The sequence below is a fragment of the Lactuca virosa genome, chromosome 4 (assembly GCF_052849685.1).
Source record: "Lactuca virosa cultivar CGN04683 chromosome 4, Lactuca_virosa_CGN04683_v6, whole genome shotgun sequence".
NCBI lineage: Eukaryota > Viridiplantae > Streptophyta > Magnoliopsida > Asterales > Asteraceae > Lactuca > Lactuca virosa.
In genome coordinates, this window is record NC_136429.1 from 143,111,478 (window position 1) to 143,127,865 (window position 16,388).

Genomic DNA, 16,388 nt, shown 5'->3' on the forward strand with positions numbered 1-16,388 from the left:
CAAAATAATATTTTTGAACACAAGATTACTTGTGCTTTTACTTGTATTCCCCCCTGAAAACATTAAAAACTCGGAAAATATAGGGGTATGAACTCACCTTATGTGTTTGATTCGATTGAAGGTTCGCGTAATGAGAAGTTTCACGAATGAATTCCCGAGACACAAACGAGTCCTAAATGACATATAATGGCATGTAATTAGTGTTTTGGACAACTAACATGCAAGGAAATACCCTTAGGGACTAGAAAACACTTGAAACTAAGTGTTAAAATCACATATGATTGAATAAGGGAGGTTCACGACCACACTAAGGTGTGTACGGCCATGGGGTTCACGGCCCATGAGTGTGCGGCCGTACACTCATGTAGAAGTTATGCAAATGAGGTGTTTTAAGGTCCTATCTAGCATCAAGGAAGTGTTCTTGGTCCCATGCTTAGCTTTAATGAAAGTTTAAGGCCAACTATGAACATCAACATGGGTTTACGACCCTATAAGGTGTGTACGGCCGTACAAGGGTTTACGGCTGTACACCCTTCATGTTCTTGCTAAGATGGTCGATTTTAAGATGAATAACAAGTGTTTCTAGTAGATAAAAAGCATAGAAAGCAGTTACTCACGATTTGGAAGCTTGATGAGGGTTCACGGCCACCAAGAACTAGTGTGTGTTCTTGGTGTTCTTGGTGAAAGATGAAGATCTAACCAAAGATGAAATTTATGGAATGAAAACATGGATTCATCACTAGTTAAAGCAATGTAGCAACAAATTAAGGTAGGAAACACTTACTTCTTAGAAGATCTAGGTGAGAAATTTGATGATAGTTGAGAGAGAATCCGAATTCTTGGCTTGGAAGTGTAAAAAGTGTTGAGAAAATGACTAAGTATCATTATATAAGTGAGAGTTCACGGCCATAGATGGGTGTACGACCGTACACCCATGTGTACGGCCGTACACTCCTCTTGAAGGAGTGTTTGGCCCGAAAGCAATCCCTATGACTTTAAATAACTCATCCCTAAACCCAAACCCTGATTGTACTAAGCTCAGAACACTCAAACAGACCCTAAACAATGCTAAAAGATAGCAGAAACGATTCTGACTTTGATTGAATTGAATGACTTATACAAAAGAGAAATTTCGGGTTGTCACACAATACACCATCCCATAAGAAATATATTATTTTTGATATTACCAATTAAGGCCAAGGTGCACATATATGTACATCATCTTCTCTACTCGTGGCCAATGTGGCACAAGAAGTATCAATACACCTTCCCATAAAAAATATATCATTTTTCTAAATATAAACTTTCACGGCTTCTACTTATTGAATATTAAAATGTTACCATTATGTAACACTTTCATTATGCACTATAAATTGTGCCAATGACTAGTTGTTAAATTTTAAAAAACTGATGGCTATGAGATTGACCGAACATGTAATTACATTCATCCTGAAAGTAAAAAAAAAACTATAGTGGCCAAAACTTCAAAGATTTGTTGATCAAAGTTCCAAAATTTTACATGATTTGATTTTTTGTATAAGTTAATAGCCTTAAGTAAAGATTTTGAATGAAACTTCACCCAATCAAACATTATATAACTTTCAATCAAGCTTCACCCAATCGAAACTCAATCACAACATCTAAACATAGTTTCCTTTGCTTGATCTAAATACAACCAGGAAATGCATTTCAGCGCAAAATTATTAACATTTTCATGTTTTTAAGTTGGTCCTTGACATCCGGTTCAAAAATTAAATGATTTTTATTCCAAGAACTTGAAAGTAAATTACACGAATAGTCCCCGTGGTTTAGGGTAGTTTGCCTCATCCCTAACTCTTTTTCTTAATTTGGACCATCCTCAAGTTATATTTTTATTACACCCTTAGTCCATGTTTTAACTTTCTGACAATTTTTAGCTTTAAATCCCTCACTTGAGCTAATTCGGGCAGTGGTAAAGGATCAGACATACCCTAATGGGTGGATTGTGTTTTTTCAGAATCATAAATATAATAAGGAAACTTTTCCTGTTATGCTTTGCGGGGTTGTGGTAAGGGATCAGTGTAACTCTTAAAATGTTCTACTGAGTCTCCATGTGGAACTATATTACCATCATCAACCAACATCATTAGTTTTGCCTCATCATTTGCAGATTCATCAACATCAACAGTAAGGTCATCATGAACAACAACTTTACCTTTAAACATATAATCACCCCCATATATAGGTTCCTTGTAAGAAAGAACATGGTTGGTTGTCATAGGTAATAAATTACAAATTTGGTTACTTCCAGCACCTAAAGAACCATTTCCAGAACGATTTTCCCTGGGAAATCGATTAGTACCACTATCCATAACATTATTAACAACAAACAATCGTACTGTGTTGGGATGCATAATAGTAACAAAACTAAGAAAATATATAACATCACTATCGTCAAGAATCTGCATAACTATATTTGATCTAGGACATTGAAAAGATAGACGAATTTGATTTGTGTGTAACCTGGACTTGGAAGCAACCAATATAACTAACCCAACAGAGTTGATATCACTGGTTATATCTACACCAAAACATGTGTAATCCGGAGCAAGATACTACATACATCCATCGATACGCTGCCATACCCTCCACTAGAAACTGAAACTTAGAAAAAACCCGTATACGTATTCATTCCGGAACGTTTTTGGAAATTATCGAACACACAAATATATTAAGAACACAAATGTATTGCATATTTGGAAGAAAAACATAGAAAAACCCTAAATCTATCTCTCCGATACATCACTCCGAAATGTACGGCCGTTCCGGACGTCAGTCCAGAATACGTTTTTCCAGTCCGGAAGGTACGAAGTGTCAGATTGTGTACCTCATCCCCACCAACCGGCAACCACTCCGGAACAATATCATAAATACTCTGGAATATCGTATTCCGGAGCACACTTCTGGAACAAAACATCGTGCAGCGGAATATGTTATTCCGGATCAAATGGTATTTTTCCAAAAGAAATTTGTCGGTTATTTTTATTAAAATGGTTGTTTATAAAGGTTAGATTACTCAATTTCCCTAAAATAGGAAAATATTATTGACTGATTTGCCTAATTTAATTGATAACTAAAAACTTTATCACAACCATTAATGGATCAAATTCGATGATACTGATTAGTAGGTAGTTGCAAAGTGATTTGGCCTGACTAGAAAATGGTAGGCGTAATGCCCTACAATTAGATGGAGATATAAATTGAAATATTGACTATGACATTTATTTATGGAATAGTGAGTCTGATAGAAAGGTCTCAACTGAGCTAAATCCCAGTTTTTAAGGCTTTGAATTCAACTTTGTCCAAGTTTAATGATTTTTCGGTTTTAGTTTATTTAGTTTTCAATGCCACTCATGCGAAATTAGAAATATTCGTCAATCTTACTATATCTTTTGTAGAGAATTAATTTTTATAATTTTATCTTAGTTTAATTTTTATTTTAGTAATAATATAATCTGATTCAAAAAAGCTAGATTTCCCTATTTTTAACATCTTTGATTTTGTTACTTTACTAAATTCTATTCACAACGTACAACTATTTAAAACATTCCCTAAATATACCCTTTCATTTCTATTTAGATAATAAATATTTGCACTTTATTACGATAGGCTCAAGATTCATGTTAATTGCCACGTGACAATATCTTGCCCCTTGTTCAAATTCTCTCTAGCGATTCTTTTTGTTGTTATATAAAAAATAATAAAATAATGGTGTTTCGGATCATGAACAAAAGGTGTCCAACAAATGTATCTTTCTATCGCAGTCGCCGTCGGCGCTACCACCACCAGGTATCGTCCGTCACCGCTGCCGTTTACAGCGTTGTAAAATACATTCATCATGAAGAAGACAACCCAGCAGCACCAGCCCCAGCTCCATCGCCGGAACCCTAACCGCATCAGCAACAACTCGGTGCTTGGTATATTACAAGGCCTAATATTCTGCCGCCGCCGCAACCTCGGCAGCCACCTCCTCCCTTTCTTCTCTGCCCTCGTGGGTTGTTTTCTTTTTCTTTTTGCTTTCGTATCATTTCTATCTCCACCAATCAACCACCACCATGTCCATCATTTCCATTATAACCATAGCTTGGTATTTAATTCTTGAATCCGCTCCTTTTTTCTTCATTTGGCTTCATCAAGCTCATTCAATTTAATATATATTTGAATCAACAGCTTGATGACGAAATCGATTTCCAATCACATATTGGAAATACGTCAACTTTTCTTGTTCCCGTAAGCATTTGATTAATATACTTTTTTTAATCCCATTAATTAATCAATTAATTACGTTTCCTTTCTCCTAAATAAACGTGTTCATCAAAATTGATGTCGCAGAGAGCAGGAGGGAGTTTAGGAGATGAAATATGGACGTTGAGTCAATCAGAATTACATCACGGTTGCTCCCAAAAAAGTGAAACTTTTCAAGGTTTTCCCGTTATTATTTTTGGGTGTCGATTAACTCTCTCAAATTTCTATTATCATGTCATGTTTTTCAATTTGTACAAACCAAGAAAAATCTTGATGTTTACGCCTTGCATGCATGCGAAATGATTCAGAAAATTCATTGATGAATTCGTTCCTTTAATTTATTTTGTAGATGGGGATGCGAAAACAAATCCGGAACGGTTCTTGCTGATCGTCACAAGTGGCGGTTTGAATCAACAACGAACTGGGGTACGTTTTTTTTTTATTCCCATATATAGAAAGAAAACGAAACCCTAGCACTGATCTTTCATTAGCATGCATGCAGATAACGGATGCTGTTGTTGCAGCTTATATGCTTAACTCGACATTAGTTATTCCGGAATTAGATAATAGATCGTACTGGAAAGATCAAAGGTCGGCATAAAAATTGCCAATTAATTTATCTTCGGTTTTTTAGGTTTCAGCTATTTATTAGTAGTTCTTGTACTAATATTCCTCATTGTGTAGCAACTTTTCCGATATTTTTGATGTTGACTGGTTCATAACGTATCTCTCAAAAGACGTTAACGTTGTAAAACAACTCCCAACCATCGATGGAAAATCCCTTCATCCTTATCGAACTCGGATACCCCGTAGGTGTGATGCAGAATGCTATGAATCTCGTGTCGTACCACTTCTCGAGAAGAAAAAGGTCAGATCTTGATTGGTTTCCATGGGTTTCTTTTGTGTTGGGGAAATCTATTACGAGGTAATGTGATGTGCTGCAGGTTGTTATGCTTACAAAATTCGATTACAGGCTCGCAAATAAGTTGGATACCGATTTACAGAAGCTCAGATGCCGAGCCAATTATCATGCTTTAAGGTATACGAATCCTATACAGGAAATGGGCAAAAAGTTAGTCGAACGAATGAGGATGAAAAGCAATCGTTACATCGCACTGCATTTGAGGTAAAACTACGCACTAATGCCCGTGTTCTCTTTTGAAGTTACAATTTACCTACTTATTTTAATAAACAACAGATTTGAGTCTGATATGCTTGCGTTTTCCGGATGCTACTTTGGTGGTGGAAACAAGGAACGACGAGAGTTGGAAGAAATACGAAAGAGATGGGAAACGTTACATGTAATATACTCCTTTTTCTTATAGATTGCGTTTTTCATTGGATAATGCAGGGGTGTTGGTTTGGATGGATCGGTTTGATCCGATCCAATCAGGTGAATCCAAATTGATTTCGGTTTTCAAAACGTAAATCGGAATTGTCCAAACTAAATTCAAATCCGATCCGAACCAATCAAATTACAATTCGGTTAGATCAGTTTTTACAACTCGGTTTTCAAGAGATGGGACATTTAAAAAATTATATAACATGAATATTAGTGAACTTTAAACAAATATAAATTGTTTAGTTGATAATTAAAATTTACGAACAACTATTAAAAAATGTATTATAATATAATATTTTATAGATAAAAAAACTTTTGAAAAATATAAATTGACGTATTTTATTGGATAATACTTTGGAATCTATTTAAAAATATAATTTAGCAAATTAATAAATAACTAAAAGATTTATATTTGAAACAAATATATGTACATAAATAAACTCTTATTCGGTTTTTTTGGACTACTCGGTTTTAATTTTATAAACCGTAACCAATCCTTTATTCAAAATAATAATTCGGTTTTGCTAAAAATCGATCCGAAAATCCGAATATCCGAACCAAATAGTCCAATCAAAATTGTCCGATTGGACAATTCGGTTTTATCCGAATAATGAACAACCCTAGGATAATGTAAGGCTATTGAACATGAGGGGGCATTTATATATTTTCCATAAACGAGGGATCAAAAGCGTTTCCCTCTATCATTTCTTGAGTTGGGCAAAAGTTTAGTTAATTATTATTTCTTTCCATTGATCTCACTCCATCCCCCTAATGTACACTACATACCAAATACCGTTATGTGATTGCTTTGAATTTGTATTGTCCTTACTTATCATTTTATGTCATGTCATCTTCAATTCATAAACATGCTCACAGTGGTGGACACATTAAATTTAATTTGTTGGCTTATATTCAGAAACAAAGCCCCGATAAGGAACGAAGGCAAGGGAAATGCCCGTTGACGCCTGAAGAAGTCGGGCTTATGCTAAGAGCATTAGGATATGGGGAAGATGTTCACATCTACGTGGCATCTGGTGAAGTTTATGGAGGCGAAGATACATTATGGCCATTGAAACAACTCTTTCCTAATTTCCATTCAAAGGAATCAATTGCGACTAAAGAAGAGTTAGAACCATTTGCACCATACTCTTCCCGAATGGCGGCTCTCGATTTCATTGTTTGTAATGAGAGCGATGTTTTTGTGACCAACAACAATGGTAACATGGCTAAAATGCTAGCGGGCAGAAGGTACGATACTTTTAAAACTAGTCCATATATACAATTTTCTCTTTTGAAATCACTATGTTATTTTTTCATTATTTTCTCAATCTAGGAGATACTTTGGGTACAAGCCAACGATCAGACCAAATGCCAAGAAACTTTATCGATTGTTCTTGGATCGTGGTAACATGACATGGGAAGAATTCGCTTCACGAGTCCGAACTCATCAGATTGGATTCATGGGACGACCAAATGAGTCTAAGCCCGGAAAAGACGAGTTCCATGAAAATCCAGTCGCATGTATATGTGAACATTTTAATAATAGTCGAAGTCTAAATGAAAGTAAAAATCAAAGTAAAATCAAACCCAATAACCAAGATATTCAAGCAAAAACAAGCCATAGAAATGAGTCTGAAGTCGTAGTCAAGGAGCAATCAACGAATGAACAACACAACCATTCTTTCACGCAACATATTAAGAGTGAAAATGGCATTCGAGTTGAAGAATTGCCGAGAAGAAATGAAAATTGTTCGGACCATAGCGATGTGAAACTGTGTCATCAGACTAACCCATAAGCATTTCATATTTTTGTCGTTTCTGCAAGTCGTGTTTTAATTAGTTCACTTTGTTACCGGATCATGTCATAATCGTGAGTTCGTGACAAACCGTGTTTACAAAAAGAGAATAGTATTCACATGATTAATAGGACAGTTGCATGTATATATTGTACGTAATCAATGTAAAAAGTAATGAACTTTTGATGGATTATTATTACAGTTAGCTGAAATTATCCATCCCGTCTTAATTATGATATTTTGAGAGGTTAATTGTGCAAAATCGTACGTATTGATATTGTGTTTGTAGTCTATTTTCAATTCAGTAACTTAACATTGAAAATAATCAATATTTAGAGCAATGATTTTGAATAAGAGGGCTTAAAAGAGATTGATATTAGAATGAAGGAGACTTAAAATTGATGATAGGCTTTAGGTATAATGATATTTATGTCGCAAACACAAATTCGATGCAACTTGCTTGTGTGGTGTCTTGAGGTTGCACATAAAACCACAAGACTATCCCTCCCACACACATGCCAACTGGTTTCGTCCTACCATGAGTTCATTAGGGAGGCGACACTAGCTCTGACCAATTGTATCTAACCAATTACGGTCCCCTTCATAGTTAAACTCTTTAGCAATTACCAATCGGCCATACGAAAATGACTAGACTAACAACACACCATGGATTAATACCGCCCCTTAGATATTAATACCAAGTCAACCGAAGACATGATCTTTATCTTCTTTGGCCTTCATGATCATGCCAAGTCTGGGTCGTGTTAGTCTCACACCACCAAAATGCAGCACATCCATTGATGAGTTTTGAGCATAACAAACAATCCTATGTGTGCATGCAACCCTAAAATTGATCTACGTTTTCTCTAATTGAACATACAATGTGAACAAGAAAGTAGAAATCCTAGAATACTAGTATATAATCAAAAATTACATAATTAGGGTTACAAAACATACCTTTGATTGTTATATAGCAATAACAATCTAAATCCTTAGTGTTGTTGAGACTTTGAGAACAAGCGTCACAATTGTCACGCCTCTAATGGTTTACACCAAACACTAGTAATAGAAGATGATTAAGAAGGAGGAGGGAGGTTGTAATTTTCGGCTGGTACTTTTCAAGAACAAGTGGCCGGAAATCATAGGGTATCAGCCCTATTTATAGCGCAGTCAGGAAACCCTAGATAAGCCCAAATCCAAGATTATCTTAAACTGGATAATTATCCACTACACTGATTATCCAATAAAGACTATTCTAGAAATCCTAAAGCTTATGAAAACCATCCATAGCCTATGGAGGGTTCTATATTGCCTCTTGCTCAACTATTGAACAATTACAATTCAGTCCATGCACTTTTAATTAATTCTTTTAATCCCAAAATTAATTCTAATTAATTTCTGATTAAATATTATTATTTCTAATTAATATATTATTCTCATAATATATTAACAAATTATTTATTTCAATTTATTAACCAAATAATAAATCAACCTCTTTCTCCAAAATCATCATATCTAGTTGCTAGTCTTGAGGGCAACCCAAAAGGACTGTACTACTATTGATTCAAGTATATACTAATTATAGTTATGGGTTAGACACCTAATCCAACACTCTCCCACTTGGAGAAGTCTAATAACTATAGTTGCCAGTATATCCTCCTAAATTGATCTGCAAATTATAGCTCTTAAAGCCGTTGTTGAACTCTGACCTAGTCAGTTACGTGTCCTAAGATAAGCGATCATATAATTTTCCGTTCTGCAAGATATCACGTGGGCAAATAACATGGAACATAATCAATCTCATTGTCCAATTCTTTGTGTCCCGATTTCTGATTTGTAATGACAAAAAATTACTAATTGAACACATCAATTTAGTCTTTGTCGGGCCCGTCACTATAAGTCAACACCAAATCATCGAGGGGCCCAAGATATCACTTTTTCCCCTAAAGCAAAAAAGGAACAGATAAACTTTGACTTATATGCTTGCACTATTTACTCATCAAATCATGCACAACAATACATTTTATAACATCAAGTTACCGATGCGTTTGCGTATTATCAATGCACAACCAACTAGTAAACAACAACTCATATATCTCTATTTAAAGATTATAAGATATTATCGTCTCAAAATTACTCGTGATAAATTCCATGAAGTAATTCTCCGAGCGTGGCTTAATCCAATATTTAAATCTCTATTTCAAAGTACTCATGAATGTTGTAGCAAACCATTGCTATGTCTAAACCCTTTAGACAATCTACAATCCAATTCATGACAATCTTGATTCACTACTTCCTTCCAAAAGTATGATCGACTGTGGATGTTTAAATAATCCGATTATTCTGGAAGTAAAACATGCAAAATTGAAACACAATAATAAACAATTGAAAAAAGATAGTAAACAATACTCATAAATAAATCTCCAATGCTTAATCATCAAATGTAAATTACATTTAGTTTGTTACAAGTTTATAAATATCTATCTAACTATTAAAACTAATATTATCTTTCAGACCAATGCTCCTTGCATGCTGAACGTGTTTAACCATACTCAGACCCTTTGTGAGGGGATCTGCAGGATTATCTTCTGATGATACCCTCTTCACGACGAGGTGTCCTTCTTCTACTTTATGTATGATAAAATGGTATTTCCTATCGATATGTCTCGATTTGCCATGATCTCTTGGTTCCTTTGTCAAGGCAACCACTCCTTCATTATCACAGAAAATCTCAATTGGCTCCTTGATGGCTGGAACAACTCCAAGGTCTCCGATGAAGTTCTTCAACCATATAGCCTCCTGCGATGCTTCACTTGCTGTTATGTACTCTGATTCACAGGTAGAATCAACCACCGTTTCTTGTTTGGAACTTTTCCAGGTTACTGCTCCTCCATTAACGGTAAACACCCAGCCAGATTGAGAACGAAAGTTGTCTCTATCTGTTTGAAAGCTGACATCACTATATGTGACAACCGACAAATTCAAGTCAAAGTCGACAAGTCAAAGTCAAAGTCAAAGTCAACAAGTCAAAGTCAACAAGTCAAACCGGTCAAACTTAACTAGTACTTGTATGTTAAAACTTATTCTATGTATAAAAATGTGCATTTATATGTCAAGAATTCAAGTGTCTCGGAGAATCTATGTGTTTATCAATGTAAAACCCTAAAAAGGGAGTTAAACGCATCGAAACACGACTATAGACCCTTTTGGGGACTTAAAACAAACATAAATGAAGCATAACAGGGTTCACGAACCTTGCATTGCAAGATTATACGATAATAATGGCTAAAATTAAATCTCTCCCAAATCTCTCTCAACTTTTTATAGTCATCCGGGTCATCCCGACCCTTAACTTGGCCAAAAACCGCTTGAATCGGGGAGTTATATCGAAAAACAGCTAAATAGGGCCGAAACCCTCTTAGGAACCGAACCTCTTAGGAACCGAACCAATTAGAGCCGAACCCTCCTATTAGGACCGAAGGTCCCTCAGGACCGAACTGCTCAGGACCAAATCGAACTGTCAGAATCGAACCTAGCATCTCGGACCGAACCCTCTTGCACCCGAAATGAACCGAGCCCTCGGTCCATTTCGGTTCCATCTCACCTTCGGGCCCGAGCCTTCCCCTTCGGTTCCTCTCCCACTTTTGGTTCCTCCTTCTCCCTTCTCTCGGTTCTCACCTCCTAAGGACCGAACCTCGCAGGTTCGCTTCTATTGTCCGGTTTTCAACCACTTTCGCTTCTTAAGCCCGTTTTTGACGTTTTTGACGGAGATTTTTCACCAAATTCATATTTTTATCATTTTAAACTCCCTAAAATCAAGTGTTATTCCATATTTTCCTAACACTCTTGGATCATCTACCTACATCTTAACACCAAAAATCGTTCTTAGGATCATCCAAGCTTTCACGTGTTCATCAAGTGTTCTTGACTTGATACTCCTCGTCTTCAACCTTCCATTCTTCAAGAAATCACTCAAGGTGAGTTCATATCCCTTCATTTTCCAGTTTTCTTTACTTTTCAGGGGGGGATACAAGTTAAAACACCAAAACATATTTAAAACTTAACTTGACAACTTACAACAGAAAAGTTGTGACCTGTTCACGAACTGTTTTACCCAACTTAAACTTATTATTTTTCAAAACTGTTTAACATGCACATAGTTCAGGTATATACGTTTAAAATGACTACTTGCACATCTCCATACGATTTGTCTACAATTTATGGTGATTTTTACAAAAACTGCCTATCACTGCAGCAACAAAGTCGGACCAGGTTGTGAAGATGAACATTTTCACACTGGTTTGAGACCACCAAAAATTATAGGAAAATTTATGAATACAGTAGACTCTTTTCCAAACTCTTAGAGTTTACGGATTCAGTTTTCGACTTACGATGATTTTTCTATAAATATTCTAAAAACAGTGACAGTTAAGGGTAAAACTGTCAAACACAAGTTTAAGAGTTATTCACACCTTGTAACATGCTGAGCAATGTGTGTAAGATTTACACTTTGTAGTTTCAATGTCATTTTCGTTGAAATACAAAGTCATGCATATCAAGGTTTCATTAAATCATAACACACAACTGATAAACTATAATAGGTATAGTTCGAACACCTCATTTAACAAAGAAATGGTAATACAATCGATTTACAAAACGGGTATTTCATTACAAACTACGTGAACTTATTAATGGATAAATTTGTGAGACATTCACCTTCAGGGTACTCTTAAGTACAACAGAAAAGTCATGTAGTTATAACCAGAATCTCTTGTGAGGAGAGCGTGATAGTTGTGTATAGATCTATATTGGGTCTGACAAACCCGCACCTAAGCTGCTTGCAACAGCTAGACCGGTAGGTCTGGTGACACAAGTGTCATAACATTCCGACGCCTGAAGAACGTCGAGTACGAGGTCTTCGAGTTTTAGCATGGTTATAACATCTCACATGGGGAATTAACAAAACACACAGTTCACGGGGATTTTAGGAGTTTTATTTAAATATAAAACCACACACACAAGTATGAACATTTACTTACATATACTAAGTCTTGGTTCAGTTAAGACTACAACAAACCTTTAGAAAATATTGGATTTTCTGGAAACAAACTTGTAACAAACTTAAAGGAACAACATTAATTTTTCATTCATAAATTGCTTATGAACTCACCAACTTTATGCCGATACTCTTTCGAAAAACAACTTGTATTCTCAGGTATTCAGTAATACATGTAACCACCAGATTTTTGAAGGCAAGTCGCTAAGGCGTAGGTTTCTTTTGAACTATTTTGACGTCATATGTAATTTATTTGGAAACATGTATTTTTTTTGCAACGATGTAACCTTTTAAATTATATTTATGATGATTGTGTTTACTTTCTTCACTATAGTTATGATACTGAGCATGACGTCCTCCGCCCTCGAACGTTTCCGCCGTTTCGGTTTGGGGGTGTGGCAGATTGGTATCAGAGCTTTGCTATAGTGAACTAAGTATATCGAACCACGTAAGATATACAAACTATAAATACAACGGGACAAAATTCTCTGACGTAGCTTTTCAAAAATACTTTAAAATAAAAATTAATATTTTTATAAAAGTATTCATACAATCGCACTCATTAATTCGGTATCATAATGGCAATAACATAAAAGTATCAAGACAAGTTGGACACCATGATTCAGCTTCGGGGTATGTAGTCAGATCTTGGATGAATATAGCCTGATCAACTATATTTAGCCAAGGTAGGACCAATGTATGCCGAAGAGGGATCATGATGAGCAACAAGTCTTCAACTTACCAAAAACTTCGAGAATCAAACATAAAAATACTATAGGCGTATTTTAACACAAGAACCGTAATAACCACATTATAAATTGTGAATACTAACTTCTTATTCCCAAAATTTCTCGCGATATCTTATCCCTATTCTCGTACAGGCGCAATGGAAGGATTTCACTTACCAGGTGATCCCTACTTCCCCAACCAAGGGAATGCCGACTGGATTGTGGAAGAACCAGAGGAAGAATCTGAAGAAGAACCCATGGAGGATGAGGAACCCATGGAAGAGGAAGAATCCGTAGACGGCGAAGAGGAAGAAGACTCAGATGGAACCGACTCCGAACCAGAAGTTTACAATCCACACCCTGCCCCTATCCCTCCGCAACACTTCCAAGGCCCGATGCCCCAATGGGCCGAAACTATACATCGATGGAGCCGAGAGCAAGGTCAACGACCTCCCTATGGCATGGAACGAAGTTTCTATGATCTCAGCAGAGGAGGGTCAGCCGACCGAGCTCAACCTGTCATGGTTCACTGTGTCACACGCCACGAAGAGCAAACAAGAGTTAACACCCGCCACCTCATGGAAATTGGTGCAACCAGCCAAGTCAACTTCGTTCGCATTCGCCGGTTGGATAATGACCACGATCGAACTCGAGACCGCACCGAGATTCTTCGACGTGAAATGGCCGCGACCCGAGCCGAAGTACAAGAACTCCAAGAGCACTGAGCCGCTTTAGAAGGACGTCTGGCAGAAGTAGAGCGCCAAGCGGCAGAATCCAGAGCCGAAATGAAGAACTTCATGTCCTCATTTCGTGATCCTCAGATCTTCAACCGCCGCAAGTAGTGTTTGCACTGCTCGCTTCAGTTTAATCTAGTTTTGCGGATACATATTACTATTATTTTCTAGTATTTTATGTCCGAACTCGCGATTTAAGTGGTTACACTTCCGGGATCAGTTAGGCGGTCAAAATTTTGCCATACATTGATGTAGCATAGACCCCTTGTCGGGTCAAAATTTCCCCAATATTGTATACTAAGTTATATCAATGAAATTGACGCGCTATTTGTTTTATTGGGAACATTACATCATATTCATAACAAGGATTATTCTCAGATTAAAATTTACTGGTGGCCAATTCATGATTGTTTGATGTATAAATCAAAGTTATATATAATTAAGACCATGTCGACCTAGAAATGGTGGTTCCGCCTCGGATCCTGTTCCTTGTTTGGTTGTGGGCCCAGGGCAAACCCATTAGATTCGAAAGTTTATTTAATCTTAATTATATATGAATATTGTACATCAAACGATTGTTGGATGGGCCCGGTATGGATACTATCACAGACATTTCATGTGAATCAAAACTATCAGCATTCATAACGTCTATATTTCATTATCTATAGACCTCTACTATGAGTGGATTCATGCAATATCTTTACAAGTCGGAATCATGATGCATATAAAGAACTAAAAATGTGTAGTTTTTAACTCTCGACTTGTGAGTGTTATCAAAGACTTATTGACTTTTCATTATTGAAATGGCAGAAGATGCCACCTCGTAGAAATCCTAGACGCGGCGGCGCCGCAGGAGCTGCAGCACCACCACCTCCACCACCCCCTTAGTTCGACCCAATAATGTTCCAGGAGGCCGTAACAGCCACAGTAACAGCCGCAATGTCCCAAATCAGCACCAACAATGCGGGTAATGGTGCCACAAATTCCAACCACGGGGACAGCCAGGGACACTCGAGAGAGTGTACCTACAAAGACTTTACAAATGCCAAACCCAAAACCTTCAATGGAAGCGGGGGTGTCATAGCATTGCTGAAATGGTTCGAGAAAACCAAATCCATTTTCGAAATATGTGTATGCCCTGAAGCAAACAAGGTCAAATTTGCAGCATGCACCTTCTCTGAAAGGGCCCTCACCTGGTGGAATGGCCATGTCAAGGCATTGACACTTCCGGTGGCTAACTCGATAACATGGGAAGACCTGAAAACCATGTTGATGAAGGAGTACTGCCCAAGGGGCGAGATACAGAAGTTGGAAGAGGAACTTTGGGGTCTCAAAATGACGGGCTCTGACATCCTGTCATATACCTCAATGTTTAGCGATCTAGCCATGCTGTGTCCCGGGATGGTTCCGTCAGAAAGCAAAAAGGTGGAAAGATACATATGGGGATTATCTCCCCAACTTCAAGGAAACGTATTGGCCTCAAAGCCAACTACCTTTGACAACGCCAAGGAACTGGCACAGCAACTCATCGACCATAAAGCCAGCCATGGCATCGTGGCAACCACCACCGAACAAGCAAAAGGGGGAGCAACAAAAGAAAGTTCTGGAACAAGAAGAAGGGTCAACCTGCTCAAGACCCTGCCAAAAAGCAACAAGTGGTTGCGGTGCACGCTGTCACAACCACTGCCAACCCAACTCCGATAAGGCAATACGCCGGGAACCTACCCAAGTGGAACAAGTGCAACTTTCACCACAACGGCGCATGCCGTGAAATGCATTGCACCAACTGTAACAAAAAGGGGCACACCGCTCGATTTTGTAAAGCTCCAGTCCAACAGAACGCACAAGCTGCCAACGCCGGAGCCAGTTGAACCTGCTATGGATGTGGAGAAGCAGGACACTTCAAGCGTAACTGCCCGAAGGCAAGAAACCCCAACCCTGGTGAAGTGGACAGAGTGCTGGCGATAGGTCATGAGGAAGCAGTTGCAGATCCAACTGTGGTCACCGGTACGTTTCTCCTCAACAATACATACGCATGCATTCTTTTCGATAGTGGCGCAGAGAAAAGCTTCGTGAGCCATCAATTTAAACGCTTGCTTAAACAAACACCACAAACACTAAAAGACACATTCACCGTAGAAATGGCTAACGGAAAAACAGAGAACACTAACGACATTTACACCAGGTGTACCCTCACCTTAAACAATCACTCTTTCCAAATCGATCTTATGCCGGTCACCATAAAAAGTTTTGATTTCATCATTGGCATGGATTGATTGTGCCTTCACCATGCTGAAATCCTATGTCATGAAAAGGCCGTTCGCCTTAATCTGCTAAATGGCGAAACTCTCGTCGTTTATGGCGAAAAACCTAGCTCAAACTTTCAGATCATCTCTTGTGTCAAGGCTCAAAAGTATCTCCGCAAAGAGTACCACGCCTTCCTAGCCC

The 16,388-nt window shown here is 37.5% G+C and overlaps 1 protein-coding gene across 1 annotated transcript; it reads left to right on the forward strand.

The window, feature by feature from the left end:
• The first annotated feature begins 3,877 nt into the window (after positions 1-3,877).
• On the forward strand, positions 3,878-7,550 carry LOC145105145 (O-fucosyltransferase 6-like). Its single transcript, XM_079042276.1, has 10 exons — positions 3,878-4,126; positions 4,210-4,269; positions 4,372-4,462; positions 4,634-4,710; positions 4,787-4,875; positions 4,969-5,152; positions 5,229-5,410; positions 5,483-5,585; positions 6,543-6,874; positions 6,960-7,550. The coding sequence occupies exons 1-10, from the start codon at positions 3,878-3,880 to the stop codon at positions 7,420-7,422; spliced, it is 1,830 nt and encodes a 609-aa protein (XP_078898402.1). The 3' UTR covers positions 7,423-7,550.
• Positions 7,551-16,388: the final 8,838 nt, after the last annotated feature.

What these genes read in the sequence shown, in the direction of transcription:
- LOC145105145 (XM_079042276.1), top strand. Translation starts at nt 3,878, where the DNA reads ATGAAGAAGACAACCCAGCAGCACCAGCCCCAGCTCCATCGCCGGAAC. An exon ending in AAAAAGTGAAACTTTTCAAG is followed by an intron (nt 4,463 to 4,633) that starts GTTTTCCCGTTA and finishes TTTATTTTGTAG; the next exon opens with ATGGGGATGCGAAAACAAAT. An exon ending in AGAGATGGGAAACGTTACAT is followed by an intron (nt 5,586 to 6,542) that starts GTAATATACTCC and finishes GCTTATATTCAG; the next exon opens with AAACAAAGCCCCGATAAGGA.